The following is a 28,000-nucleotide window of genomic DNA, read 5'->3' on the forward strand; positions in this document are numbered from 1 at the left end:
CAAGATTATAGACCCAACTCGCTCAGTTTCCACTAGGGCCTATACTCATCGGAAAAAACTCTGGATTATCGGCACTGGGACCATAAAAATTAATGAGGGTCAAAGTTTTCATCTCCAGCACCCCTCTCAAGATTATAAATCTCCTCTTGGGATCTGGCACTGTGCAGATTGGCTGGAACAGTATGCCCCACTTGATGAGTATAGCAACCCCTCTAGCATAGGAGGAATAGGATGCTGTAAAGCTTAATGCAGCCCACTTAGGAAACAATCTAATGGTCTGATTAGACAGCACATGGGTATCCTGTAAGAGAGCTATATCTATAGCATGCCCCTCCAAAAAGGAAACAATTTGCCTCTGGTTTTTTTTGTAATTACTAAGACCTCTCACATTCCAGCTGGGGCCGGGGAAAGACCGCTTGCACTGGTTAGAAGTGGCTGAGTGGGTCATAAATGAAAGGACAATTACAACGCTCTATCATCCATAGCTCAGCTTGCTGAAAGCTAGGGCCCCCTCAACGCCAGCACCACTGCAAAATAGCAAGCACAAACATTGCCATAGTTTTCCCACATACCCCATCCTCCCACCCACGCCATCCACCATACCTCACTGATGACATGCATGCCCACACAAAATGATGAAGCAGTAATCAACAAATCGATACAAGAATGTTTTCCACACTGGAGTTTACCAATGGAAGGTGGCCACATCCTGGGCCCTCGAGCTTCGGGACCTCTGTGTTATACATGATAGATTAATTGGGTCAGCATGCTGCAAACAATAACTGATTAAAGCATCCCTGGGATGATCCCTATCTTTCTAGGGAGACAGTTGTATAACATGCACTTTTCAAGAGCAATTTATGGTATGGGAGTCATTAGGACTCCCCAGGGAGCATGATGTCTGGGGCCCCGCTTCAGTGACAGAAGCAATCAGAGAGTGATCAGATTCCTCATCTTGCTGTCTGGAGCTGGGCCTCCGGAGTTTCTTGATGTAAGTGATCACCTGCAGTGGCTCAGCGAAGACCCGAAGGGTACCTTGGTGAGAAATGCGTAGTTTTGCTGGGTACATGATGGCATATTGCATAAAGGGTCTGCCAAGTTTCTTGACTGGTAAAAAAAGCATGATGTTGCTCCTGCACCGCCAGTGTGAAATCAGGATACATGGAGATATGGTCGCCTTGAAACAGCAGCTTCCCATGCTCTCCAGCCACAACGCAGTGTTTCTGTCCTGAAAATTTAGCAGCTTGGTGATAATGGGCCTAGCAGATGCTCCAAGAAGAGGGCGAGTGGCCAAAAATATATGGGCGCATTCGGCAAGGAACATTTCGGAGAAAGCATCTATCCCAAATAGATTGGTAAGTAGGGTCTCCACAAAGATTTCCATTTTTCTTATGTTGGTCGATTCTTCTATCCCCAGTATGCGTAAGTTATTACACCTAGAACTAGCCTCTAGGTTCTCGGTTTTTTTGCCTTGACCACTTTCAAAGTTTGATCCATTTGGTGGAGCTTTTCTTTATCCTTTTGCTGCAAATACTCCACTGTGGAGATGTGGTGGTCCGCTTCCTTAATGCGCCTGTTAAGTTTGTCCTGTTTGGCAGCAATGATGTCCATCCAAAAACTCAATTTATCAATTTTGTGGCACATGGCAGTAAGACTTGACAGCAGATTATTAGGAGCAGTTGCTTGAGTTCCAAGGAGTCAGTCAGTGAACTTCTTTGAAGAGGGGTAATCGGAGCCCGTCTGCCTGCAAGTATTGCGCCCCTCGAACTGCAGCTTAGACTGCCTGGAGTCTGTAGTATTCCCCATGATTTAAAAAGCTGAGGCTCTACACAGGGGATTAACTTAAAGCACAATGTAGATTTTCCTAGTAATTTATGACGGAAAGTCTTAATTTTATTAAAGACACGGAGGCGAATATTATGCATTCTTTTCTTACTTTATTTTAAACAGCAGCAGTCAAGAACTACAGCTCCCAGATGTACTAGCAACAGGCTAGCCAATGGGAGTTAAAAGGAGTCAAACGTAGTACCAATAAGGGAACACCATGAACCATAGAGTCTACCCTTGACTGCAAGCAGCCCTCTTTTCTTGAGCGAGCAGATTAAACAGAGTCATGAAACAAAGGGTAAATAAGTCCTAAAATTGCCAAGGCGAGAGATACAGAGAAGAAGTCCTGAACGTGGGCAACCATCCCAGAAAATGACGGAGTAATATGGGGGTTGTGACGATCCCGGATAGATGAATCCTGAAATCCTGTTCTGACAAGAGTAGAATTGGAGTAACTGGAATTATCCCGATGACGGAGGTAATGCAGGAGTTGCTGGGAGGGAAAGAAAAAATACATGTTAGTAGAAAACAGCGGTGGGATAATATTCACCTCTGTGTCTTTAATAAAATTAAGACTTTCCGTCATAAATTACTAGGAAAATCTAAATTTTATGTCAAGACCGGAGGCTCTATTATGCAAGTTTAAAGCATGTCAATAACCGAGGAAGTTGCAGTTCTAACAGGTTTACAGTAAAAAGTCCTAAAAACAGTATTGTTAGACCAATCGGCCGACCTGAGAATGTCCTCCAAACTGGAACCCAGTGAGAATGCCTTAGAAGCCATGGCTCCCCTAGCAGAGTGGGCTCCGAAAGTGGAAACATCAATACCCGCTAGGGACATAACCCATTTTACCCAACGGGCTAAGGTGGCTGAAGAAACTGGTTTATGGGGCTTACGAAAGGAGATTAACAATTGATTGGACGAGGACATTCTCAGGTTATAGGTTCTTTTTTCATACTCCTTGAAACAAAGACCCACACAGAGTTTTGGTTTGTCAGGGAAAGAGGGATAGAAAACAGAATGAAGATTGGTTTTAGTACGTTTGGAAATATGAAATAGAACACCTGTAGGCATGAACTGGCGGGAAGACGCGTCCAGAGACTTAACATCGGAAACTCGTTTTATGGAAATCAACCACAACAACATAGTGAGTTTGGCAGAAAGCATTTTCAGAGAAAGGACTGAATTGTCCGACTAATTAAGGAACAAATTCAACACTAGAGAAACATCCCAAGTATGGGAATACTTGGAGGACGGAGCTTTGGACAATTTGACTCCCTTTAAGAGTCGACAGATTAAAGGATATCCCCAACTGGTCTACCGTCGAAATAACAGTGGTGCATAGAATTGGCAGATCTATAGAGGTTTATGGATCGATAATACTTACCTGCACTAGCTTGCGCGGCTAAAAAATTAATAATTAGATTTAGATCGGCTGAAAAGGGATCGGCACATTTTCCCACACACCAGCCTGACCAAAGAGTCCATGCTGATCTGTAGGCTCGTCTTGTGCCAGGAGCCCAGGCATTGCAAATGAGTTCTGAAGCCTCTGCCAAAATAGGGAAGATATGTTGGGGCAACCGGAGATCTTCCAAGCTGAAAGGGTTAATGAATCGCTGAGGACTAGATTGTGGGGAGATCCGAATGGGTCTAGAAGGAGAGAGGGGAACACCGGGAGGAGAATGGGAAAGTCCATAGTTAGTTCGAGGAGGGGAGGAAACCAGACCTGAGATTGCCAGAAGGGGACTACAAGGACCAGAAATGCCTTTTGACGTCTGACCTGGGCAAGCACCCTGTTGATTAAGATGAAAGGAGGGAAGGCGTAATTGAGCGATTGAGACCAATCTTGGAGGAAAGCGTCCGTAGCAGTGGCCAAGGGATCGGGACGCCAGCTGAAGAACAGTGGAAGTTGCGAATTGAGCCGTGACGCGAAGAGATCGATGTGAAAGGGACCCCATTTGTCCACGAGCTGTTGGAAAACTGACGGATGTAGCTTCCAATCGCTTGTATCCTTGAGATGACGGGAGTGCCAATCTGCTGTGGAATTCAAAGCGCCTGGGAGGTATTCGGCCAGAAGGGAGAATTTGTGGTACAGACAGAATTCCCAAAGGCTCTTGGCTAGAAGAGCAAGGGGTCTGGATCTGGTGCCCCCCAGATGGTTGATGTATTGTACTGCGGATATGTTGTCCATGCGGAGAAGGATGGAGCACCGGGCCCTGTTTTTTGTAAAACTTTTGATTGCAAAGGAGCCTGCAAGAAGCTCTAAACAGTTTATATGAAATTTTGACTCCTCTATGGACCATATACCGCCAGTCGAGATCGAACCACAACGGGCGCCCCAGCCCGTGAGACTTGCATCTGATTCTAATACAAGATAGGGCACAGAGGGGAAGATGGACCTGCCGTTCCAGGCCTCTAAATGGGATATCCACCACTGAATTTCCATCCGAGATTCGTTGTCTATCGACACGAGGTCGGAAAAGGCCAAACCTCTGCAAAGATGAAGAATTTTCAGTCGTTGTAGAGCACGGTAATGGAGCGGGCCTGGAAAAATGGCCTGAATTGAAGAGGAGAGAAGACCTACGACCCTTGCTAAAGACCTGAGAGAGATTTGGTCTTTTTGAAGCATAAGAGAAAGTTCTCTTCTGATTGCGGAAACCTTGGCAGGAGGAAGGAGAAGGGTGGCTGAGACCGAGTCTATTTGGAACCCAAGAAATTCTATTTGTTGGGAAGGTACGACCATCGATTTTTCTTGGTTTATAAGGAAACCTAGGTCGGTGAAGAAAGAAGTTGTTGTTTGGAGGTGAGAGAGAAGGGTAGACGCATTCTGATGCATAATAAGAATGTCGTCGAGATAAATTATAAGACTGATACCTAGGGACCTGAGATACGCAACAACGGGTTTCAACAGTTTCGTGAAACACCAAGGTGTCGAAGAAAGGCCAAAAGGAAGAGAGGAAAACTGATACGTTTTTGACCACCATTGGAACTGCAAGAATTTCCTGTGAGCAGGATGAATAGGGATGGTGAGGTAAGCGTCCTGGAGATCTAATCTGACCAGTCAGTCGTATTGAAGAAGAATATCCCTGAGATGGAGAATAGTTTCCATCTTGAAGTGCCGGTACACCACATATTGATTGAAAGATTTGAGATTGATAACCGGTCTGAGTTTTTTGTTCTTCTTGTGAATGAGAAAAAGGGAACTGATGAAACCGGAGGAATCGGGAAGGCAAGGCTGGATCGCGTTTTTGTCCAAGAGCAATTGAATCTCTGAAGAAACGAGAGAGGACATTGCAAGAGAAAATCTTGGAGGAGGGGGAAGATGGGACTGAAAAGGAGGGGAGAAGAGTTCGATGTAATAACCTTGCACTGTGCTTACAAACCACGGATCTGATGAAATTGACTTCCATTTTGGAAGGAAATAACGTAACCGGCCGCCTACTGGAAGGCCAGAAATTAGGCTTGCCTTGTGTATTGGCTGGTTTGAAGTAACGTTGTCCACGGTTACGGAAGCCTCTTGATCGTTGCGGATAGAACTGTGGCTTAAACTCCTGTGCATAGTAATTGTAGGAATTGAAGGAGCCTCTTGCGCCCTGGTTTCGGTACACACGGCCGGTAAAGCGGCTCCTGCCTCTACCGGCCCATAGAAAAAACACACTGATTAAAAACCTTTTTTATGGATTGTTGGGACTTATCTAAAAATGAAAAGGTGGATACATAGCGGCTGAGATCTTTGATAAAAGTGTCACCAAATAGCTTGCCGTCTGCCGGGATCCAAAGTAGCCATATTAGCCAGTTTTGGATCCATTTTCAACAGAAGACCCTTACGTCTCTCGTGGATAATCGCTGAATTGGCAATACCTAATAGGCAGAAAGCTCTTTGGGTCCGACGGATCAATGGGAGCATCCTCCAGTCTAGCTGCTTCCGCTAAATCAAAAATGCGAGCCAGGGGACCCACCACGTCCAGGAGTTTGTCCTGGCAAGTCATCCAGGCTTTATCGACCCCCTTGCGTGGGTCCTTGCCAAACTTTGTAAAAAAGGTAATGAGGGACTGATCGATAGGAGGAGTGGCGGTTATGTTGGATTCCAAGGAGGGCCTAGGGCATTCTGATTTCAATTTCGCCCGTGTTTGTTTATCCAGAGGGAGACGCAGCCTGGATGAAATGTAATCTCCTACGTGGTCAGAGGGAAGCCACTTGGTAGAGTTAGGAAGTTGTATCAGAGCGTGGTCAAACATAGGAATGCCCTCTGAATCAATTATGTTGGGCAAAGAATCACTCAGAGAAAGTTTAGGGCGTTTAGAGGGAGGCGAGGATAGAGGAAAGATGTCATCAGGATTGTCAGATTGGGACAAATCGTCCATATCCTCATCATCAGTGTCCAAACTTTTTGAAACAATAATCTTTTTTGGCGCATCAATATGTTTTGATTTAAATTTGCGTTTTAACTGAGAAGAAGAAAACTTCTTTGTAATATTCCCCTCCTTCACAGGAGGCCTGGGAGGAATCAAGTCCTCAGTCTGTTGTGAGGCAACCTCACTGTCCAATTGAGCGCCTTTAGCAGGTTTGACCAAAGACTGCTTATGTTTTCTGCCTTCCCCCGCAGAATGGGCCAGAGAATTGGACACCATGGACTTTACTGTGTTTTCAGACATTTTCTCCATGGATGCCTGTAAGGCATGTTTCACTGAGGATTGGATGAATATATTTAAATCCTGTTTGAAAACTTCCTCATCCTCGTTAATATCTGGCATGACTGGGGAATTATCAGAATCCATTGAAAAAATATAAGCACTTATAAAAGTCAATAAGCGTGTAACAGAGTGCCATAAATTACTGAGAACAAAGATGTAAACTCTTTAACAAAATCCTGGGTTGGAAAGGGTTAATGACTAGAATGCAGTTTCTCCAGTGAATAAACGCTCCCTGAGGGCGGAGCAGAAGCAGGAAGTGGAGCAGTAGCAAGCCGCGCCCTCAAATTTGTGCTCGGACGGCAGTGGAAACCATGTGGTGAACCAAACCGCTGAGAGGAGCCGGCAATGAGGGGTGTTGCCTGCTGAAAAGAGAGCGGACCTCCCACCGGGTCGGACGCGCGAATAAAGGGTTGCGTGTTGACAGGCCGGCAAAGTGGAGCGTCGCCTGAAGAGAAGAGCGGACCTCCCGCGAAGTCAGACGCGCGATTAAAGGATTGCGCGCTGACAAGAAAGAACGCGGCAGACAGAATTCAAAACGCGCGGCGGTTACAGAGGAAGTAAGCGCGCATGAGGCGACCAGAAAGGGAGGGGGGGTCAAGAAAAACACAAAGTGCTGCAGAACTGAACAGTATTAAACCATCACCTTAAAACAATAAAGATTAAAACATCAAAGCAATGTACGAATATATTCATTAACACAGAAAAGGAGAGACCATGAAAGAGTACTTATCTTGACTGCGAGCAGCAAGAAAAGAGGGCTGCTTGCAGTCAAGGGTAGACTCTATGGTTCATGGTGTTCCCTTATTGGTCCTACGTTTGACTCCTTTTAACTCCCATTGGCTAGCCTGTTGCTAGTCCATGTGGGAGCTGTAGTTCTTGACTGCTGCTGTTTAAAATAAAGTAAGAAAAGAATGCATAATAGAGCCTCCAGTCTTGACATAAAATTACGGCAGCCATTGTGTCTTATAGGACGTCTAAGGATACTTTTTTATAACAATGAAGAAATAGCTGAAGCCCAGGGAGATACTAATCTAAGTCCCAAATCTACTTTTACACCAGCATTAGCCAAATTACCACATGAGGTGGATGCTTTTGAATAATAAGTAACTAGGATCCAAGATCTTTAAATGAAGTGGCAGGAAAGTAGTTAATAACACCATCTGTTACTTACAGTGCCAAGAAATGGCACGGAGTGCGGTACGGACCGCAATACAAGAAAATCAAGTTACATACAGTAGCTATATCCGTCAGAGGACAGTATGCTGGAGCAGTTGTAAAAAAGACTTAATTGTGCACTACTAGTGGTTCGAGAACATGTAAAACGATCCACCTGAAGGTTGGTGACACAGCAGCTATAAAAAGGTACTTTTCAGTGAGGAGAGAGCTCCAAGTAACGCGTAGGTTGATCCCCAACACTGAGCACCCCGGTTCAGACGTCTAGTTAGTGCGATGCCGGCTCATACGCCCCCTGACTGCTGTAGTGACTCAGCACCAGGCCTTCTCTGATCATGACATCATGCCTTGCATTATTTATCCTGCAGGGCGGGACACGAGTGCTGCAAAGACAGTTCTTTGCTTCCCGCACACCCGGCTTCTGGTATATTCTCAACTCACTGTCCCGATGATGCATGGACTTTAAATAATTTCATTCCCTACCATCCGCCTCCACCGCCTTCTGCCTGTCTGCGCGCATGCATTGGGAGTTGTAGTTTTTTTCACCAAGGCGTTCCCTGACTGGACTCGTGAACTACCTGCTCACTGGAACTCAATATCCCAGCAGGCACCGTCCACGCCTACATCTCCCCCCGCCCATTCCTAAAGCTCGTAGCGCAAGATTCCCTTTTACGGACTCCGCGTCACTGAAGGGGCGGAGCCGAGAGCTGCGGCTAGCGCAGAGGTGGGCGTGGTTTGAGAAGTGGCTGCGCTGTCAGATAGCACGCGTAGAACTGCTAGGAGCTGCCGCATCTTCCTGCCCGTTATCTTCTCGGCGAAACGCGCTCCTAACGGATAGCCGCTTGCAGCCGGCGCGAGCTGAGGCAGACTGAAGTGTCGGGTCACGAGGAGCTTCAGTTGTCTCAGCGCGAGCCGTCTCCACCGTCAGGCGCGAGCCCCTGGTCTGTCTGAGCACCAGCAGCTTCGGTAGAGAGAACGCGTCGAGCCAGGCAGCCAGCGCCCTGTCCAGTGCCCCCGCCGGAGCCGCAGCAACAGCCCCCTCCCCTGCAGCCTGAAAATGGTGGACCGCGAGCAACTGGTGCAGAAAGCCCGGCTGGCCGAGCAAGCCGAACGATACGACGATATGGCGGCGGCGATGAAAGCCGTAAGTGAGGGTTGGAGGGAACCGATCCTATGTCCCTAGGGACGGGGCATCACGCTGCCCTTCACCGAACGTACAGTCAAATTATACTTGTATACCGTCACCAAGCGCGGGGCAGCCTGTCTGTATCGCGCCCCCAAGAAAGGGACAAACATTTCTTACCTGAAGTCGCCCTCCACAGACAATATTGGGGCGAAATAAGCTATCTATGTGCCGGTCTGCGCGCCACCGCTCTCGAAACTGAGGACTCTGATGGCGAGTCCCTCTGAACCCAGGGGATGTTACTGTTATCCTTAACACCCCCACCCCCGGGCATGGTATAAGTACCCTTATCATCAACGCCCTCCCCCTTAATACCTGAACGAACCAGAGGCAAGGATAGTCTGCCTCCAACATTGGAGTACTTGTGAGTGTCTTAGATCAATGTATACCTCCCCCCATCCCCGGAGTCAAGTGGGGTGTCCGAGGCTTTCTCATAGAGCACATTATTGGGCTTTTACATGCACTCTACGTGGTCAAATATTGTGCGTCCTCGTGTTCATGTTATAGCGGTACTCCTAGTTTTGCAGCAGGTTGCCCCAATCCACAGTCGTTAAGACTAAATTGTCTAGGTCCAGGCCTATATTTTTAATTGGTGATAACGTTTAAGAAATAGGTGCCAGCCGTGAAGTGTTGATTGTTGGAGAGGTTTGCTGTATACGAAATGTCTCCCATATTTCTGATTATTTGGGCATTGTTGTGATCAAACGTACAAGTTAGTTCGAAATCGATTATCTTAAATGAATGGGATTGAAGTTCGGAGCGTGTCACATGCTAGTCTCTTGAGGTATGAGTGCCATCAGTTCAGCTTCGTAAATTGTGGGTGTTGGCAGAGGACAGGGCTACCCCCCCGTCCATCTAGTTGTTTTCGATTGTAGTGTGGTGATTTTGGGGGGGGGGGGGCTTGTCTGTCTTGCTGCCAAATGAGAAAATTTCAGTTGTATTTTTCATACGTCCCCGCATGACTTAGGTGATCCTAGTAAATGCCACTCATTCGACCTTTCTAATACAGGAGCACGATGGAATAGTGTGTATTTAGGTCTGAGACATAATGGCCCACGGCATGGAAAGCGGAATCCGATTTCGAGGTTTGTTTAGAACGGAAAGATATGGCTGAAAAGCACAGGTAGTAATAATGTTCACTCATCTGTGCCTGAAACTGGAGGTTATGCAGAAGGTTGTCCTCTTCCTTAGGCACATGATGCTCCTCATTGCAGTGGGTGGCTTCAGTACTACGGGGGTCACTGCATTTGACGTGTGGATGGTAGGTATTAGGATCACCAGTAGGTTCAACCTCCTGAGCTCAACTGTGCGGCTCCAAGGGGTCTGTATTTTATTCGAGTTTGAAGCACGGCCACCGGAGTTGAATAGTATCGTGGGAAGAATATAGCGTCGTTTATTCTGTTCACCGTTTCTCATCGGATTCACACTGTGGCAGGCTGTAGTATCCAGTACGCGTCTGATTGAGACGCTGTTGTAATGCATTAGAAACTTGCTGAGTGATCACAACGGTTGAACGCGTTAGTGTCATTGACAGTGTGGACCTCACCCGTTTGTGCCTTTGGTTTTGGTGACGAGTGATATTCGGTTTACCAAAAATATTGTCTGCTTTCCTTTCGTTTGGGTCTCATCTTTATTGAACTACATCCATCCCTGTTCCCTTTGCTTTTATTCCCGCTCTCCAAACAACGTTGTATGTCGGATTCCCAGTAAAAAAAAGACTAAAAGACCGCGGGTTCGTCGTGAAGGTTACCTGGCAGCCTCCATTAGAGACGCATACGCTTCCCACCCATCAGAAAACCTTGTCCTTTTTTTTCCTACTTGACTACATCTCATGAGATTTCCTCGTAATGCGTTTCACCGAATATGTATTATAATTAACTTATTCTTTGGTATATCGCAGTTATGTTTGTGAGAAAACAAAACTGCTTTGACGTGGAGCAGGGATTGTATTGTGATAACACAATTCCAAGGGGTCCAGCATATTTCTTTGAAATAAAGCAGTCGTGGGAGGCAGTGCCAGGCCATTCCAGACGATTCTGCATTTGTCATACTGCAGAGAAAGGCAGGACCAGGCGGAATAAGTTGAAGGGGAGGGAGAAACAGAGATGCTTTAACGAGGGGGGGGGGGGATGTTTTTCTCCTTTCTCTTTAACAGGCATGAGCTTTTAAGGAGCCTGGGTTCTCTTGGATGACGAGCAGCGAATGCTGATCTAAGATTGTCGCAGTCTGTCTCGTTTGCAGATGTCTGCCTACAGTACATGGCAACCATTGTATTTGGGCGAGTCACAGAATGACGGGCACCATGGTTCCCCGCCATGCGTATGACCACGTTTAAACGTCCTGGGGAAATCTGTTGTATTGCATATTGATCTAGTAAGATACATGCGAGTTTGACTAGCGCTTTGTCTACAGGCGTGTACATAGAAAGCGTTTTTGGCAATTTTACTTGACTATTTGTTTTATGCATGGCCTTTAAAATGGTTTCATGGATACTCTTAAACATGAGGGGGTTGGTACGTGGTCGGCATCAGACTGGGCACTTTCACTATGCCTAGTACACAATGTTCTATTTGTTGTTTATAATCCTGAAATGAGCATTTCATTATTGTATTTAGCAAGATTTGTTTGAAAATCTTGGATGTGCATATAATTTGTTGCCTTGCAGTACAACTATTTTCAGGCAATTTTTTATTTTGTCGTGGAAAAAAATCCTATCGCTTAGCTGTGCACAGTCTGAGCCTATTCCACCATGTCATCCCTATCTATTGCAGTGAACGGTCTTCGGTGTGCTCTATGCTGTTTTGCGAGGTTTTTTTTTTTTTTTTACTTGTTTTTTCTTTTAAAAGGACTTACACGAAAAATACACTTTTTTAGAGCCATGGTTTTAAACTGGGTTTGCAGCATGCAAGACATTTGCGTGGAATCTGTATATTCATTCATATCAATAATAATGATTTCATCTTTCCCCCAAAAAAAATACTGTTCTTGTTGAGTTTGTCATTGGAAATGGAGACACATCTGAAAGAGAGGGTATTTACTGAAAAGGAATTACTTAGCCACAGGGAAGAGAGCTCCGTCTACTGAAGATGAACGCTGATGCAGGGCAGGTGCTTAAGGATGGCTTTGCTTGATAACTTCTCTGGAAGCAGCAGTCTTTCAAGTGTTTTAGTGTACGTGGCTTTCTCTGTGTGGAGGAAAGGCTATTATTTATCTTAGCATGCAACCATCTCCAGGCCAGTATGCCTTAGAAATATGCAAACGGAGGCTTCTACAACACATTTTACAGGACGGTGAACACCTCTAAGCATTTCCTTAGGCAGTTCGATATTTGAGACTCCGATTTGTTGTTCATTGAGCCTCCTTCAGGGGACTCTTAGTACCATAATCGGGGTTAGGCAGCACCAGAACTCCTGACACCAATATGCTCAATCTTTCTGGTAGGTGGAAACATTCTTTTAGTGTTGAGAAAGTTGGTGAATTTTTGGATTGGTTGGAAGCACTCATCATGGGATTGGTTGGGGAAGCTCCTGGTAGTTTATTGGCTGTGGAGCTGCTGAGAATGTATATGCTCCAAACAAGGCATTAAGCTACTATTACACACCAGGTCCGCTTCTGACAGTGACAAACTGTGCTTGTCCTTGCTCGGGAGCAGACACATGGACGCAAGTGCAAGGAGGCAGTTGTCAGCTGGCACATTGCTACTGTCTTGCCTGTAATTGTGTATGTGGGGGAAGGCTATGCTGCAAAGACTGATTGAGGAGGGAAGTTTACATTACTGATGCCTATTTGGCACCTGTCCTTTGTATTATGAAACCATATAAAAACATTATAGTTTATGCTAAAGCCAAAACCATTTGCATTTTCGGTACTCCTTATTCCTTTGGGGCACACCCCGGATAGTATTACTTTTCCCTCCTACTACTAAATCTGCTTTGCTTATAAATGCCATGTATAAGTATGTCTCCGACTAATTACATGACGAAACAACATAATTTAATGAGGAGCCCTGACAGAGATTTGGGGGAGGAGTGAATATGAAGAAGATGGTAGCGTATTCTGAAATGTACATTGCATGTATCTGCACTTGGCACACAAGTGTTTCATTGACCCATGTTGAACAGCCGAATGGCGAAGGAAGCAGCAGGATTGAGGGGAAGAGAGACTCCCCCCACCCCCCCCCCACCCCCACCCAATTGCAATTAGCCACTGTTGCCACTACTGTAGACCACCCGAGTTTTCTTCAGATACCACCATTGGATGTCTTTTTTTTTTTTTTTTTTTATTTATTTATTTTTTAACCTAAGTGTGACCTAAGTTCAACCTCGTTGCCATGTTCTTATGATTTTTAGCAGTTGTGTAACGTCTCTTTTCTAGGTATTGTTCTGGTGTCTATCTAAACTATATAACAAAACATGTTTGACAAATCTTTTTTTCTAATATGTTTGAGGGCTTAGTATTAGAAACCAAGGGAATATAATTTTGACAATATTTACTTAGGAGGACCTGTGTGAGACAGAAACCGATCTTAAAAGCAAAAACTCGTACAGTAGAAAAGATATCCGTTTAGAGTGATGTATTTGTAGAGGCTTAGTGCACTTCTGGAGAGTGGCACTTCGGTAAATGAGTAGACTTTCACACTAGTTGTCTGTGAATAAGGAGAATCTAAAATGTAATTTTTCTTTACATTCTTATCTAGGGGTGTAGAATTTAACAACCTGTCTACATGTCCATGGGACAGACTGCGTCATAAACCTACTTGTCCTGTAAAACAAAACAAAAAAAATAATCTACTTGCCCCTTTGGTGTTAGTTAGTGCAATGACAAATTATGACAGCAATTTCATTATATAAGAGCTATGATATCAGCCTATGTGATTATGCCAGGGCTTGGACTATAGTATAGTGTGTTTACTAGCAATCTCGTTTTTTTTGCCACAATTCCAGAGATCACATAGTGGGGCTGGAAGTAGTGGTGAGCAATATTTCCAAGGATGGAATGCCTTTTTGAATCTGTGCAAAACTACGAACCTGGATGTTTTAGGGGTTTCACTAGCTTTTCTCTGATCTTTTCCCATGCTGAGAAAGTTTGAAATTTACTCCTGACAAGGGCAGAAGTAAAGCTTCTTCCAGGGCTGGGTGAGGTAAAAGTGGATGGAGGACAGTGAACTTGTAAATGCTCAACAGATATTTGCATGAACAAATATACACATGCATATTTGCTTGTGCTAAAATGCAGTTCACAAATACTTTCTAGGCGCAAGATTTCCTGTCTTACTTCTGTAAATTAATGAAAACCATAAATCTGCACATGGGGGCACTTTTGTGCCTTTCTTTAAGAATTGGGGCCCTAATTAAGTCTGACGTTGACCAAGACCTTTTGGTCTGTCTCCAAAGTAAAGCGGGCTTTTGAGACCACCTTTTCTTTTTGTTTGCTAATGTTTGTTATAATTGTGTGGGCACGACAGCTCCCACAACAATAACGTTTTAGAAAAACCATGTCAGAACAAGACGCACATTGTCAAAACAAAAAGTCTGACCACTAATGTTGGACATACTGCCTTTGTCAATGCTTGTTTATTTTCATGTCTCTTAATCATGTTAAAAATGAATACACTGATTTTTTTTCCATTTTGAATATTTTAGCATGCATAAACACATTTTACTAAATGATGCTTCAAAGAAATTGTACCTAAACATTTCACAGTAGTTTAACAAAACTTTATTAATGAACTGTTAGACTTTTCATCCTTGGTGTGGTGTCCCTTAACTTTCTGCCTCCGTTCATCAGGTTGTTGATGTGTGCTGGACTCTGATTTTGCTGTTTTTGTTACTCTGGGCACTTTACGACTGCTAACCAGTGCTAAAGTGCAAGTGCTCCTTTACACAATTTGTATGTAATTGGCTTATCCATGATTGGCATATTTGGTTTACTAGTAAGGCGCACTAGAGGTGCCAGGGCCTGTAAATCAAATGCTACTAGTGGGCCTGCAGCACTGGTTGTGCCACCCACATAAGTAGCTCTGTAATCATGTCTCAGACCTGCCATTGCAGTGTCTGTGTGGAGTTTCAACTGTAAATTCGAGTTGGCAAGTGTACACACTTTTCAGGCTTAAACCTTCCCTTTTCTTACATGTCAGACACTCATAAGGTAGGCCCTAGGTAGCCCAGGGCAGGGTGCAGTGTATGGTTAAGGTAGGACATAGTCATGTGTTCTATATGTCCTGACAGTGAAATACTGCTAAATTCGTTTTTCACTGTTGCAAGGCCTGTCCCTCTCAGAGGTTAATATGGGGGCTACCTTTAAATCTGATTTAAAGTGTAGATTCCCTTTGGGAGCGGATGGACAAGTGGAGTTTGGGATCCCTGGGATCCCTGAGCTCACAATTTAAAAATACATCTTTTAGTAAAGTTGATTTTAAGATTGTGTGTTTGAAAATGCCACTTTTAGAAAGTGAGCATTTTCTTGCTTATACCATTTCTATGACTCTGCCTGTTTGTGGATTCGATGTCTGGGTCAGTTTGACAGTTGGGCACCTCACACTAGACAGCGACACAAAGGGAGCTGGGGTGTAATCTGCATTTCCTGATGAGCCATCTGTGCTAGGAGGGAGGTAAGGAGTGGTCACTTTTACCTGAAGGGGGTGTGCCGGTCCTCACACAATGCAGTCTCCAACCCCCTGGTGAGTGTCTGGGGCCTGGCCTGGGCAAGGCAGGATTTCACATTCAAAGGAGACTTTGCTTTGAAGTAGGCCTACTTCAAAGGAGAATTGTGTATAAGAAGGGCACCCAAAACCACAGACTTTAGAACACTTCTGGAAACAAAAGGAACCTCTGCCTGGAGAAGAGCTGAGGAAGAACAGCTGCCCTGCCTGTGTTTTGTGGAGCTATCCTGCAGTTGCTGCTTCTGCCAGAGTAAGAGGGCAAAGACTGGACTTTGTGTGCCTTCCATCTTGAGAAGAACTCTCCAAGGGCTTGATTTAGAGCTTGCCTCCTGTTGTTTGAAGTCTCGGGGACAGCAAAGTCTTCTCTCTGCCAGCACCTGGAGTCTCTTGAGAGACTCCTATTCTTCCCTGTGGTGCCCATCCAGTACCTGAGGACCTGAAAGGAGAAGCTGGCAGCCTAAGAGGAAGAAATCCACGCACGGAGCGGCGTGCAGGGAAAGGATCGACGCAACTCTGATCTGCGGCTGAAGAAATGACACGCTGCTGGCTCCGCAGCTGAAAATAGACGCTCGCTGGAAATGCGACAGAAGAATCGACGCACAGAGCTGGAGAAACGACGCGCAGCATCGCTGGGAGATCGCAACCCGTGCTGCGTGGTTTTCGGTTCATCGTGCGGCTGGATTTCCGACGCAAGCACCGCTGGGCATGTAAAAACAACGCAAGGCCTACCCGGACCTGAGTGTGCTGACCGGATCGACGCATCGCTCTCATGCGAAGAGAAGAAACTACACACCCGACCCAGTGAAGGAGAAACGACGGCAGGTCTTGCTTGTGAGTGAAATCGACGCGTCGCAAGCCCTTTTTGTCGCACACTTGCCCGTGCACGGTTATTTTTGATGCACCCAAGGTACATTTTCACGCTAACAGTGTCAGTGTGTGTTTTTAAACTACATAAAGACTCTTTCTGTTTTTTTAATTGATAACTTGACTTGTGGATTTTTGTCGTTTTTGGTCTTGTTTTGTTTAGATAAATATTTCCTATTTTTCTAAACCTGTGTTGTCATTTTGTAGTGTTTTCATTAAGTTACTGTGTGTGTTGGTACAAATACTTTACACCTAGCACTCTGAAGTTAAGCCTACTGCTTTGCCAAGCTACCAAGAGTGTACTCTTTTACCTGACTAGAGTGAGGGTCCTTACTTGAGCAGGAGGTAGCCTGACTGTCAACCAAAGACCCCATTTCTAACATGAACCAAAAATACAAGCTTGAACAGCATTGACAGATGAATACAAATATTTTCTTTACTGCAGACAATGCCCTCTCCTGATCCTTAATGTGGTAATGCAAACTGGCAGCCAATGGCCTTGTGCCGCAGAGGGGTGGGCCTATTTGTCCTAAGGACAAAAAAAACATGAGGACTACTTGTCCTTGATCCCAATGAGAATGTCCTAGGCCTCAGGGTATTAGAATTCCACACCCCTGCTTATCTCATTTTTGCCTACTTTGATGCCACCCGAACTTCAGAAATGGCTAGAATTAGGGTATCCATAAGATAACTTTTTGTATTGAGGTCGCCCTGAACTGGCCCAGCATGCTTAAAAATGAAATGGTCCCAAATGCTACAATCTTTGGGTTTAAATGAAAAGCATACAGTCTAAGGCTGGTTCTTCTGGGTCTCCCTATAAGGATAGTAGAAAATGTGATGCAGTGGTGAACGGGCCTTGTTGGTCTGGTTTGTTATTGAGAGCTGCAGCCTGGGATAGACGTAATCATTATTTGTTGTTTGTTCTTGAGAAACATTGACCTTCAGCATAGTCCCTGTTTCAGCCAACAAGTTAACTGTTCATTCATATAATAATGTAGCTTGTGGTTATAGTGTCTGTATCTGATGTACAATGTGATGTGACCCTGAGAAGATTGTTTTTGTCTTGTCCACGACTTGTGGATTGTGACTTGGAGAATTGCATATTTTACTTTTTAAAACTGCAATTCTCATTCAGATATTCTTGAGATTCAGGAACGGAAGAAAGAGGAATCTCGTAGCAGCTGATTTGGATTTGCTAATGGCATTTAGTGATAATTTTAGGAATTCTATAAGTGAAAAGTAGCATGATATTCTTAATGGGTATGTGGTGAAGCACCTGAAGAGGGATCATTAACAACAAGCAGACCGCTATAGAGCACATGGTAAAAGCTCATTATCAGTTGTAGTTGCTTCAAAATACACAAATCATCAGAACTGCTGTTGAACCTCCCTTGCAACCTAGTTGGGGGAGTAATAGCATAGTTTGACAGTTTGTCAAACACATCAGTAGAATGTAATAAAAGACAGGAAATGAGTAGGAAGACAACTTAAGTTATCTCATTAGTGTGGTGAAATGTCTGCTCGTAATGCTTTCTGAGATTCAAGCTTATCAACAATTGATCCTTTAAGAAAGTTCCTAGAAGAAAGTAGGATGAGTAAGTTAACGTTTGTTTTATTATTGTATAGAAAAAAATGGCCAGGCACGCACCCTGTCGTAGGTTTAGGACAACTCAATTTCTGATAGAGAGACCAATTTAAGATGTTCAGATTTGTAGTTGATTGTTCTATGCAGGGATATTTTTGTGATGCCTACACCTCAAAGATATGTATTTTGTGTTGTAATCTATAGTTGAATTGGAAAAAAATATATTTGTGGTATGGACAACCTCTAGTAGTGTTGATCATGGTGAAATCCTGCCTTTTTCCCTTTAATTTGACAGCTGAGTGATCTAGGCAAAAAAGAGAACATGTTGACTCCAGTCTACAGCCCTAAGTTTCAAAACAGGGAAAGGTCTTCCTCCCCTAAAATAATGTATTTCTAGGGGTAATATTAGCTGCTTCTTTACATAAAATGTAACTTTTTCAGGAAAGCTTATTGGCCCTGAAAACCAATTTGATTCTGTTTTTTAGAAGGCTTTTGAGTTTGTAGTCCAGGTGTAGTCTCTTGTGTGATTTATGGCTTCTTGCTATTATTTGCTCTCAAATGAAAATTTCATAATGGAAGATCGTATGGAAATGCATGGGTGACTTTTGGTGTCGGATCGCAAAACAGTTTGGAGGGTCTAGCAGAGTTTGGAGGATCTAGCAAAACGGACTCTGGAATGAACTCAGTCTCTACAGTGGTGAAGGAAAGAGGAAATGTTGTTTAAAACCTCTTTAAGTACAATCCCCGCTCAGTGTTCAGGGATGAATATATGTAGTGGAACAATTTCCTCCAGTGGGCCCCTGGTCTTAAAAAAAAAAAAAAAAAAAAAAAAAAAAAAAATTACCCTGTGAAGGATCTGTCTGGCCATACGGTCGGCGATTCGTCAGAGATTGCAGAGACATTTATAGCTCATACTAGGAGATATACACCCACGACCCTCACTCACTGCTCAAACAGAACACCCCATTGTTGACAAAGTGCCTCCCCTCCACCCCTCCTCCTCTCACTACCTGTCACATGAGGAAGAGTGTGGAGGCTGCTCGTACCCTCCTGGAAATTGATGGGGCCATTCTGGTGCTGAACATCAAGAGGACGCCTGGGCCAGACACCTTTCCGCTTGAATATTACAGTAAATTACGCACCTTCTTGCTCTATATCAGGATGACTGTGGGACATGGGATTTCCCCCAGAACTGGACTCCACAACCAATGTGGTCATTGCCAAATTGAGTAGGCATCGGACTCGCTGATATTGACACCCTGTTCCATCTGGACCAATGTAGCTTCATGCCTGTCCGCAGCACCTCACACTGTATTAGGTACATATAGCATTGACCCGCACCTGAAAACTCCGAGATATATGCATCCTTTTAGTCCTGGTCTTTGCAAAGGTGTTCAACTTGATCATCTGGCCTTTCCTCGATGGTGTTCTTGAGTGTAGCGGGTTCAGCCTGAGATTCTTCTCTTACTTGATGCTTCTCTATGCTCAACCAACAGCCCAGGTTTGTCTGAACAGGGGTTTTTTGGGAGCCCTTTTCCATCTAGTATGAACCTGCCAGGGCAGTCCCCTTTCTCTGCTCCTCTTTTTTTTTTTTCCCTGGCCATTGAACCGCTGGCTCGGCTGGTACTTTGCGATGCCCAAGTTTCTAGCTGGGACTTGGATGACCACTTTGAATACAAAATCACACTCTACACAGATGATGTTCTAGTGTTCTTCCCAACCTCAAGCGGAACCAGAGTCTGACCCTGTTCCTTACAAAAATGAACAAGCATTGGCATAGCCAGTTGGTCTCCCCTTTTGACCTTTATAAGTGTTTAGCCATGTAGCACATTTATCCTGGGTAGGTTAATTATAGCTTAATTCCTGAATATGTGTAAGGCTATTTGAAGTCCAAATTCTGTTCAAAGTAAGCAAAAAGTGGGAAACGATTGCAAAATGACTGTTAGTCTAAAATAAATTAAAGGTGTCCTTAATGTAACTCCAAGTAATCCTGATAGTGAGAGTAGACCATCTGTTTTCTCATTAAGTCGACTCTATTAGGAATTAAATCTCAAACTATTATGAAAAGTGCTGAAAGAGTCACCGTAATATGTCAGGAAAATTGGCCATTATCACAAGGCACTGCAGTAATTGGTAAAGTAAAATGAAACTGGCCTGTATGGCACAGGAGGCATCTACTCGCTCCAAACAATTAAGCCTCAGAATGTAGTCCAAAAGCTAAAGTAGCGTGCACATAAAATAAATACAAAATCTTGTGCAAGCCCCCTGCTATAATGCACGCAGGCACATCTTTGAAGTTCCCTCAGAGTTGTTAGCACCAAAGAAACAAAGTCTTCCTTGATACAAAGGGGCTATAAAACGATTATCTCAATTCAAAATACAGCACAGGAGCTATATGTTTAATTAGGTTCTACAGAACATAAAGAATGGCCCCAAGCGTTATACACTACGAGCACTTTTCTATAGTAGCTCTGAAATATAAAGTACCCACTGCAGCAGTTCGTGCAGATGTGCTATTTTGAGTATCCCCCACCTTGTTCCAACACACTAGAAAGTTAAAATACTGAAAACATTAGGACTATACAGATCTGTGCCATGCTAGTGAAAAGATCAAACACTGGGCACAAAAGATAAGCTCTTGGGGGTAGCTTGGCAGTCGGCAGACCTCCCCCAGGTCCTTGAGGTCATAGTATCTGCTAAATATAAATTGTATTTATGAAGCTGATTACGTCTTTGGTGTGGCAGGACAGGAAGTATCTGCATTCCTTGACTCTGCAGTGATTGACGTACATCGCTTGTAGTGGCTTCCAGATGTGTTGTGTTAAATTAATCATCAAAACAGAACATGGCATCCATTGGTAGGCTTGTGGGCTGCTATTTGTTTACAGATACCATATCAATGAAAAGCTCAATTTAAATATGCTATAAAGCATGTATTAGAAAAGATTGCTTCTTCGCTTTTTGTTAACCACTCTGCGATGACTGTGGATGCCCAGTTATTGCAGCGTTGATGGTTGCTGCCACTGGCAGGATGCAAAGCCCTGTTGTTTGGGAGAGAGACAATCTCATTACATCTTTTATGTACTGTTAATCTTATAGAAAGCCCTGTGTATTAAATCTACCAACAATTTTTTTTTTTTTTGGTGCAGTGCAAGAGACTGCGCATGAACGCAATTTATATAAATTTTTTAAGACAATTGGAGGATGTTGCCTATGTGAAGCAGCGATCTGTTGGGGGGTGTGGGGGCACCTGCTCTTCACGGGGAGATTAAGTGAACTGCAAGCAGCGATGGGCACCACGCTGAACACACACCAATGACACGAGCAGTGAAGAATGAAAAAAGAGTTCCCTAAAAGAAACACATAAACACAATTGTGTAGAAAGACCAGTCATTCGGCAGTGCTTCGTGGGAGGAAACAAAAGAGAGGAACAAAGAAGAACTATTACCCGCTAGCAAGCAAGGCTTTTTCCAAGGACAGTCCAAGTAACGAATAAAAAGCTTATAGGTGGACTGTAAGGCCACATAATGAATACAACATGTCTCCAAGAGACGGCGCATGCGCTGCCTACGCTAGACTTAAAAAGACCTCTTGTGGTGGCTAACCTTATCGCTTAACACCGTTTGAGTCGCCTTCAAAATGATGGTTCTTCCTCATTTCCTGTGTACCTTTCAAAACTTCCCACAGATGTTCAAAAACTCCTGGTTCATGGGAATAGCCTGGGAAGTCTGCTTCTTTCTTTGGGTTAACAAATCTCCCTGCAGCTCCATGACCAAATGCTGACTCGACATACAATGGAGGGATGACAGTGGCCGATAAACAACTATACTTCTGTGCTGTCTAAGTGAGGGTCGTAAATGATTGATTGAGTGGAGGCTAGAATGATCCTGCATACCTCTCAGAACTCGCTCGCCTAGTGTTGGACAAGTTGAAGGGGTTTTTATATGGCAGACGATTTCCCCCACGGAACCTCCCTAAAGTCAATAGAATGTCGCTCATGTTCTGGAGGGCAATGCTTGCTGTGCTCCACAGGGTTGGGGCAGGTTAGCCCAACACACTCCTATGTGGCATGGCCAATAACTCTGCCATACAGTACAGTTACAAAGGTTTGCTAAATGGGCTAAGATTGGCATCTCAAACCTTGGGGCAGTCTGGTAGGGCAGACACAAATGCGCCTTCTAAAAACTGTAGTTGCATTTTTGGCTTTCTAAGACTCCGTTTCACTAACACCTTCAACTCCAACACGCGCTAGACGAATATAAAACGGAAATGGTGGACCTTACCGAATACAACACTCTTAAAGCCAAACTCCTTATGGGGAACATCGGCAGGGGAGGATTAGCCCAAATCTGCCGACGCTAGTGCTCAATCACCTGGGTCCCCTTAAGCAGAAATGGGAGAGCTGGGTGGGACTCTCAAGGTCGTTGACGGGCAAGAATCCTGCATGGCCTCCTGTGAATCCCGTATCCTCCAGACTCCGGCTCATTCAGCTCCACTACTTCCACAGCTCATAGCTCACTCCCCAATGCCTGTGGAATGCCAGCCATGTTGCAAACTCGGCCTGCCTGTGATATGAGTGGCCAGATGCAGTTTTTTCCCTTCCTGTGGACTGGAAATGCCCGGCAATTGAGGGATCTGAGGTCATGTTGCTGGTATCCTCTTCCGAGTCCTAAGGAGCATTGTCACCCTGACACCCAAAATTGCCATACTGGGAATCCTGGAGGACCCGGGGAACATGCAGGGGGAGAGGACTCTTGTGGGGATGGTCACACTGGTGGCTAAAAGGAACATGGCACATCACTAGGAACTATTAGCAATCCCCCACCCTGGCTGCGTGGTGAAGGGGAGTAGACTGGTGTGCACAACAAGAAGAACCAATCTATGCGGTCAGGAATGTTCACAAAAGCATTTTAAAATATAGGCCAAATGGTGGAAGGATTACGGACGGAGTCTTATCACAGTGATTGTTTAAAAGTGTCTATTCTAGATACTCGCAAGAATGACAGGAATGTCTTGCTTAGTGTAGCTGGCACAACAAGTTGTAATTTGTTGTTATACCGAAAATTCCAATAAAATTGGTTTTTAAAAGAGAATTACAATGTGTAGATGAGTAATTGTGTGGGCCCTGTACTCTCTATTGTTGATTAGATATCAGTGTTAGTCTGACGAGACACAATTACGATGTCTTTCTGCAGAAGCCAAGATAGGTAAATATTTGATGCCTTCTGCAAGGAAGCATAGTATATGTCGATGTGGCCATGCATTAGAAATGGAGTACGTGTCTCTTGTGCGAGGTATTTAAAAAAAAAAAAAAAAACAGGGAACAGCCCAATTCAGCAGGTACATTTCAGAAAAATAAATAACTTCAAGTGCATAAATACTCAACAGATTTGGTGACGTTTCTTCCAGTGAGGGATACTTGGTCCCGTCTCTTTTGATAAGTTGGTTCAAGAAACATCCTAGTCTTTCTAATAATCCGGATCGGTGAAATACAAGTTGTGGAAAATAGAGGCCACTGTTATTGTTGAAGATCTGGTGTGATCCAAGACACGCAGCAGATTTGAGTACCAATCTAAATAGACTTTTTTTTCTTTTTAAAAAGAAAAAAACATTCTTTGGTTGGTACATAGCTCCAGAGGAAAACGAAAGAAGCAATTGGTGGGTTTCATGAATTAATCGCAGCCACTTCTAATTAGCTAGAACTGCAGTCCAGTCCATCTTCTACCTCCCCAAACCATGCTACCCCACTCAGCAGCCAGGCATATCTGATTCACATGGATGGGCTTGTTCCAGTAGAGACAGCTGTGCCCACAGTGCCAGCCATGTCGCTTCTGAATAGGAACACAACCTGAATCTTGCACTCTGTGTATTTAAATCTCTGTAGACAGTATTGACCTCTTCACATGACACCTTTTGGAAAGCCGCAACTTGTATAAAAAATAAAAAAAAAAGGATTCTTAAGCGTGTTTGTGTGTGTTTTTAAATAATATATACCATTAGGAAACTCCTATCAAAACACTCAATGGCTGTCTCAAATTCCTTCTGATGTGTGGCTATCCACATAGGATAGGTTAAATATGTTACATACACAAAAGACCTTTCTGATGTTTGTTTCTTATCCTAAAAGATAGAGCTGATGCTTGTACATGTTTGCTGTTTTCCTTCCCTCTGATGCTGAATATAAAATAGTTCTATTTTCCACAAACCCAAGAAGGGAAAGTGCTCTGTGCTGATTCTTTCAGAAGCCTGAAAAAATCCTATTCTTTCTTGCTGTTGAAGCATCTGGTAGTGCTCCTGATACCCTAGATCGACAAGCTGGGACAAAAATAAGAAGCGGGCATATGAGTGACAGCTAAGCCAGCCAATGGTAAGCAGTGTGTGGGCTCCAAGCCCCTAGCAATTCTTGATAAGGCCCAATATGCTTTGCAACACACAGAGCACTCGCTGTCTAGTTGGCTCGACATAAAAAGGGGCTGAGTTGAAGTGACCAGTACATCCTGCTGTGGCAGCTGATAAATGTGAAACTGTTTCCTGCTGTGTTTAACTGTGTGGGATATCTTGCTCAATCCAAACCAATTATTAACTTGTGTTGATGCCTTTTGGTGTAGAGAGGTTGATAGGGTACTGTAAGCTGTAATTGCTGTGTAGTGGCAGGATACCAGCTTAAGCTTTGGTGCGGCACCTGTAAAGCACTCAAAGTGCGACTTTACTACAGCATTACATAAGATGACAGCTGATGATGGACATGAGATGCTCTCTTCATCCACAGTGAAGAAATTGACAGGAAATTAATCTAATCTCCTGTTACTAGTCCTGTTTTTAGGTGAACGCTGCTCTCTCGTGTTTTTTTCCACAGAAATTATGCCGTGTTCAGAAGGTAAAATGGGGGCACATTTTTTTAAATTTTTTATATAGATTCAGAAATATCTTTTAAGAGATGGGAGGAAAAAAGCTTGATATACTGAGTAAAACGTACTTCCAGCAGCAGTAATTAAATCTCCGGTGTTGATTAGAACCCCATGGTGAAGATTCAAAAGAACAGCTAGATCACAAACATTCTATATTAATGGTAAATGTGAGTCACACCTGAACACCCTGATGTTAGTGTAGAAGCTGTGTAACTGAAATAATTTCCCGTTGGAGTGGGAGGCAGAAAGATTGTAGTAATGAGGGGTTTCAGTTTGTCATAGAAATTATGGTTAGTGTTTCAGAATCTATATTGTGGACACATTTTCTGTAAGTTCTCAAATATCTTCCTCATCCATGTCAGACTAAAGTGTGAAACGATGTGCGAAATGTACTTACAACATCAGCTTTCTGTAGCTTCAGAGTTCTAATCAACTACTAGATTACTGGCATACTATATTTAAGTGAAAAGTGGGACACTCCGGATTGCCATGTTGCTGCAATAGGAACAGTAGAGTTGAGTCTTTCCTGTTTAGCAGTCTGAAATGAATGACCTGTGATGAGTTAAGGCAGATGTAGAAGTAACTGGTTAAACAAATATCAGTGTGCATTTTTAATCATTCATTGCAGACACATTTTTAAAGATCTAAAATGGTTAATGAGAGATGTCGAGCTTCTTATTGTCACGTTTCCTCCATGCTATCCGTGCTCGAGGCTGCATAGTATTGCTTTAATTTTAAAATAGTAACATTTTGGTAGACCAAGAAGTTTTTGTAATTGTCAATTTGACAGTGTATTTCTTAAATAAATGCAAAAAAGCTATTTTCTGCTAATCTCTTGTAAAATGTTTCTACCTGTATGTTTTATTTTAATTTTTTTACTTCTACCCACTTTCCTTTATCAGTAGTGGCATTTTCTGATGGATACAACTACCTGTGGATTCCTCACCTAATGAATACTCCCCTTGTGCCAGCATTCGACGGAAATCTTCTTCCTAGCTTCCGCACGTCGACGAGGATGTCACAATTGCCCACGCGACGCCGTCTGACGTCACACAGGCAATAAGAGGTCCTCGCCGACGTCAGTTCCCTTTTTTCCGTGCCATTCGAACGACGGTTATTCTTCGAGGGAGCTACTGTTACTACTCTACGTAGTTACAGTTATTGTTGCTGTTTCTTTCTTTGAGAAAAGAAAGAATGTTGCAAATAAAATCTGGTTTCAAACTGTGCAATGAGTGCGGAGGCAAGATATCGGTGACGGACCCACATACAGACTGTTTATGGTGTCTCAGCTCCGACCACGACGTTGACAAATGTGACTCTTGTCAACGGATGAATCCGAAGGCGTTAAAGGAGCAAGAAGCAAAGCTCTTTTTGGCGAAGTCTAAGAAAAAAGAAAAGCGGCATCGTCGCAAGTCATCCTCTCCGAAGTCCCATTGGCGTCATCGTGAATCTCGGTGCCAGTCGAGTAGGGAGAGATCGCGTTCGAGGTCGCCTTCAGCTCGACGCCGAAAAACACGGAAAGTGAGTCCCACCATCTCTCCACAGCCGCAGACGCCTTTTGCATCACCGACTTCATCAGTTTCGCCGACGTCGCCTGTGAATCCTCCATCGGTGTTTGAGGTTCCTCAGCGTCGGGAGTTTTCACCAGCTTCTCAGACGCTGGGGCCGGCGCCGATGTCACCTCGAGCCCAGGCTCCTCAGTATCCGGCTTTCCCGGCCCCAGGAGCCGACAGTTCCGCATTCTTGAATGCGATGTTTACAATCTTTCAGCAGATGGCTCCAGGTGGTGGACTGGCTGGTCCTTCGGGCCCCTTGGCCTTCAACATGGGTGCTCCGGCTCCGTTACGACTGCCACCTTTTTATGCCCTTCCTTCCCATGGGAAATGTGGGGCCGGCGCCTATGGCGTCATCCTCACAACCGGTGACGCCGAGTAGACCTGTGGCTCCGGCGCCAGAACTTTCTCCTGTCCGCCCTCTGCCTCGTACGGCGCCGAAGAAATCCACGGCGCCGATGGATCCGAGGATCGGCGTCAAGCTTCGACATCTGCTGAAGCCATGTCGACGCCTAGAATTGAGGCCAGGTTGCATTCGAGGAGGCTTGCTCTTCGCCTTCTTGAGGAGCAAGAATATCAGAAGCAGGCATTGGAGGAAGGAGAGATTGAGGAACCTCTGGGGGACCTCCATGGTTTAGATACAGCCAGTGGTTTGGACACCTCTCCAGAATGGGACTTAACATCGCCTGGAGAGTATACGGAGGAGGCTGCATCATTCCACTCAGTTATAAAGAAAGCAGCTGATTTTTTTGGACCTTCCTTTGCCGGTGTCTGAGCCTAAGACTAATATTTTAACAGAAGTATTGCATTCTGCTTCAACAGTTGCAGAGCCACTTCTGCCTTTTAATGAGGCTCTGTTAGATCCAATCCTGGAAATATGGAAGAAGCCGGTGTCGTCTTTGGCAGTTAATAGATCGGTGGCTCGCAGATATCGAGTGGCTCCTGCGGACCCAGGCTTTCTGTCCAGGCACCCAATCCCTGAGAGCCTGGTGGTTCAGGCTTCATGTTCATCCTGGTCTGCCCCAGGTTCTTTTCCGGGTGTGCCTTCAGACAGAGACTCAAAGAAGATGAATCATTCTTCTAAAAAGGCTTTTTCTTCATGTAGCATGGCTTTAAAATCTACTAATGCTACATGTATTTTGGGAAGATACATTTACGTCCTGATGGATGAAATAAAGTCGTCCCATGCTGAGGTCCCTCAGGAGGTGTTGAGCCTGGTTTCCGATGCTCAAGCTGCGGCGACCCAAGTGATCCAGTCTGGGCTGCATACGACTGACTCTGTAGCCAGGGCCATGGGTACTGCTGTTGCCACAAGGAGGCAAGCCTGGCTTCGTAGCTCTGGTTTCTCGTTGGATGTCCAGTCAGCCCTGTTGGATCTTCCCTTCGATGGGGATAAACTTTTTGACTCCAAGGCGGACTCTGCCCTAGAGAGGTTTAAGGAGAGTAGGGCCACGGCGAAGTCTTTAGGCTTGCAGGCCTCCTCTTCTGTTTCGTCCAGACTCTTTAGAAGATTTAGGGGGTTTGGTCGTGGTTCCTCCTCCTCCTTTCGAGG

At 44.5% G+C, this 28,000-nt stretch overlaps 1 protein-coding gene across 1 annotated transcript in view; it reads left to right on the forward strand.

The window, feature by feature from the left end:
• The first annotated feature begins 8,410 nt into the window (after nt 1-8,410).
• The window catches only part of YWHAG (tyrosine 3-monooxygenase/tryptophan 5-monooxygenase activation protein gamma), a 106,450-nt gene continuing 86,860 nt past the window's right edge, over nt 8,411-28,000 (forward strand). The window contains exon 1 of the mRNA XM_069226716.1: nt 8,411-8,838. Within this exon, the coding sequence (XP_069082817.1) occupies nt 8,752-8,838 (87 nt within the window). The 5' untranslated portion in view covers nt 8,411-8,751. The remainder of the gene's footprint in view (nt 8,839-28,000) is intronic.

Source organism: Pleurodeles waltl, chromosome 3_2, assembly GCF_031143425.1.
Source record: "Pleurodeles waltl isolate 20211129_DDA chromosome 3_2, aPleWal1.hap1.20221129, whole genome shotgun sequence".
NCBI classification, from domain to species: domain Eukaryota; kingdom Metazoa; phylum Chordata; class Amphibia; order Caudata; family Salamandridae; genus Pleurodeles; species Pleurodeles waltl.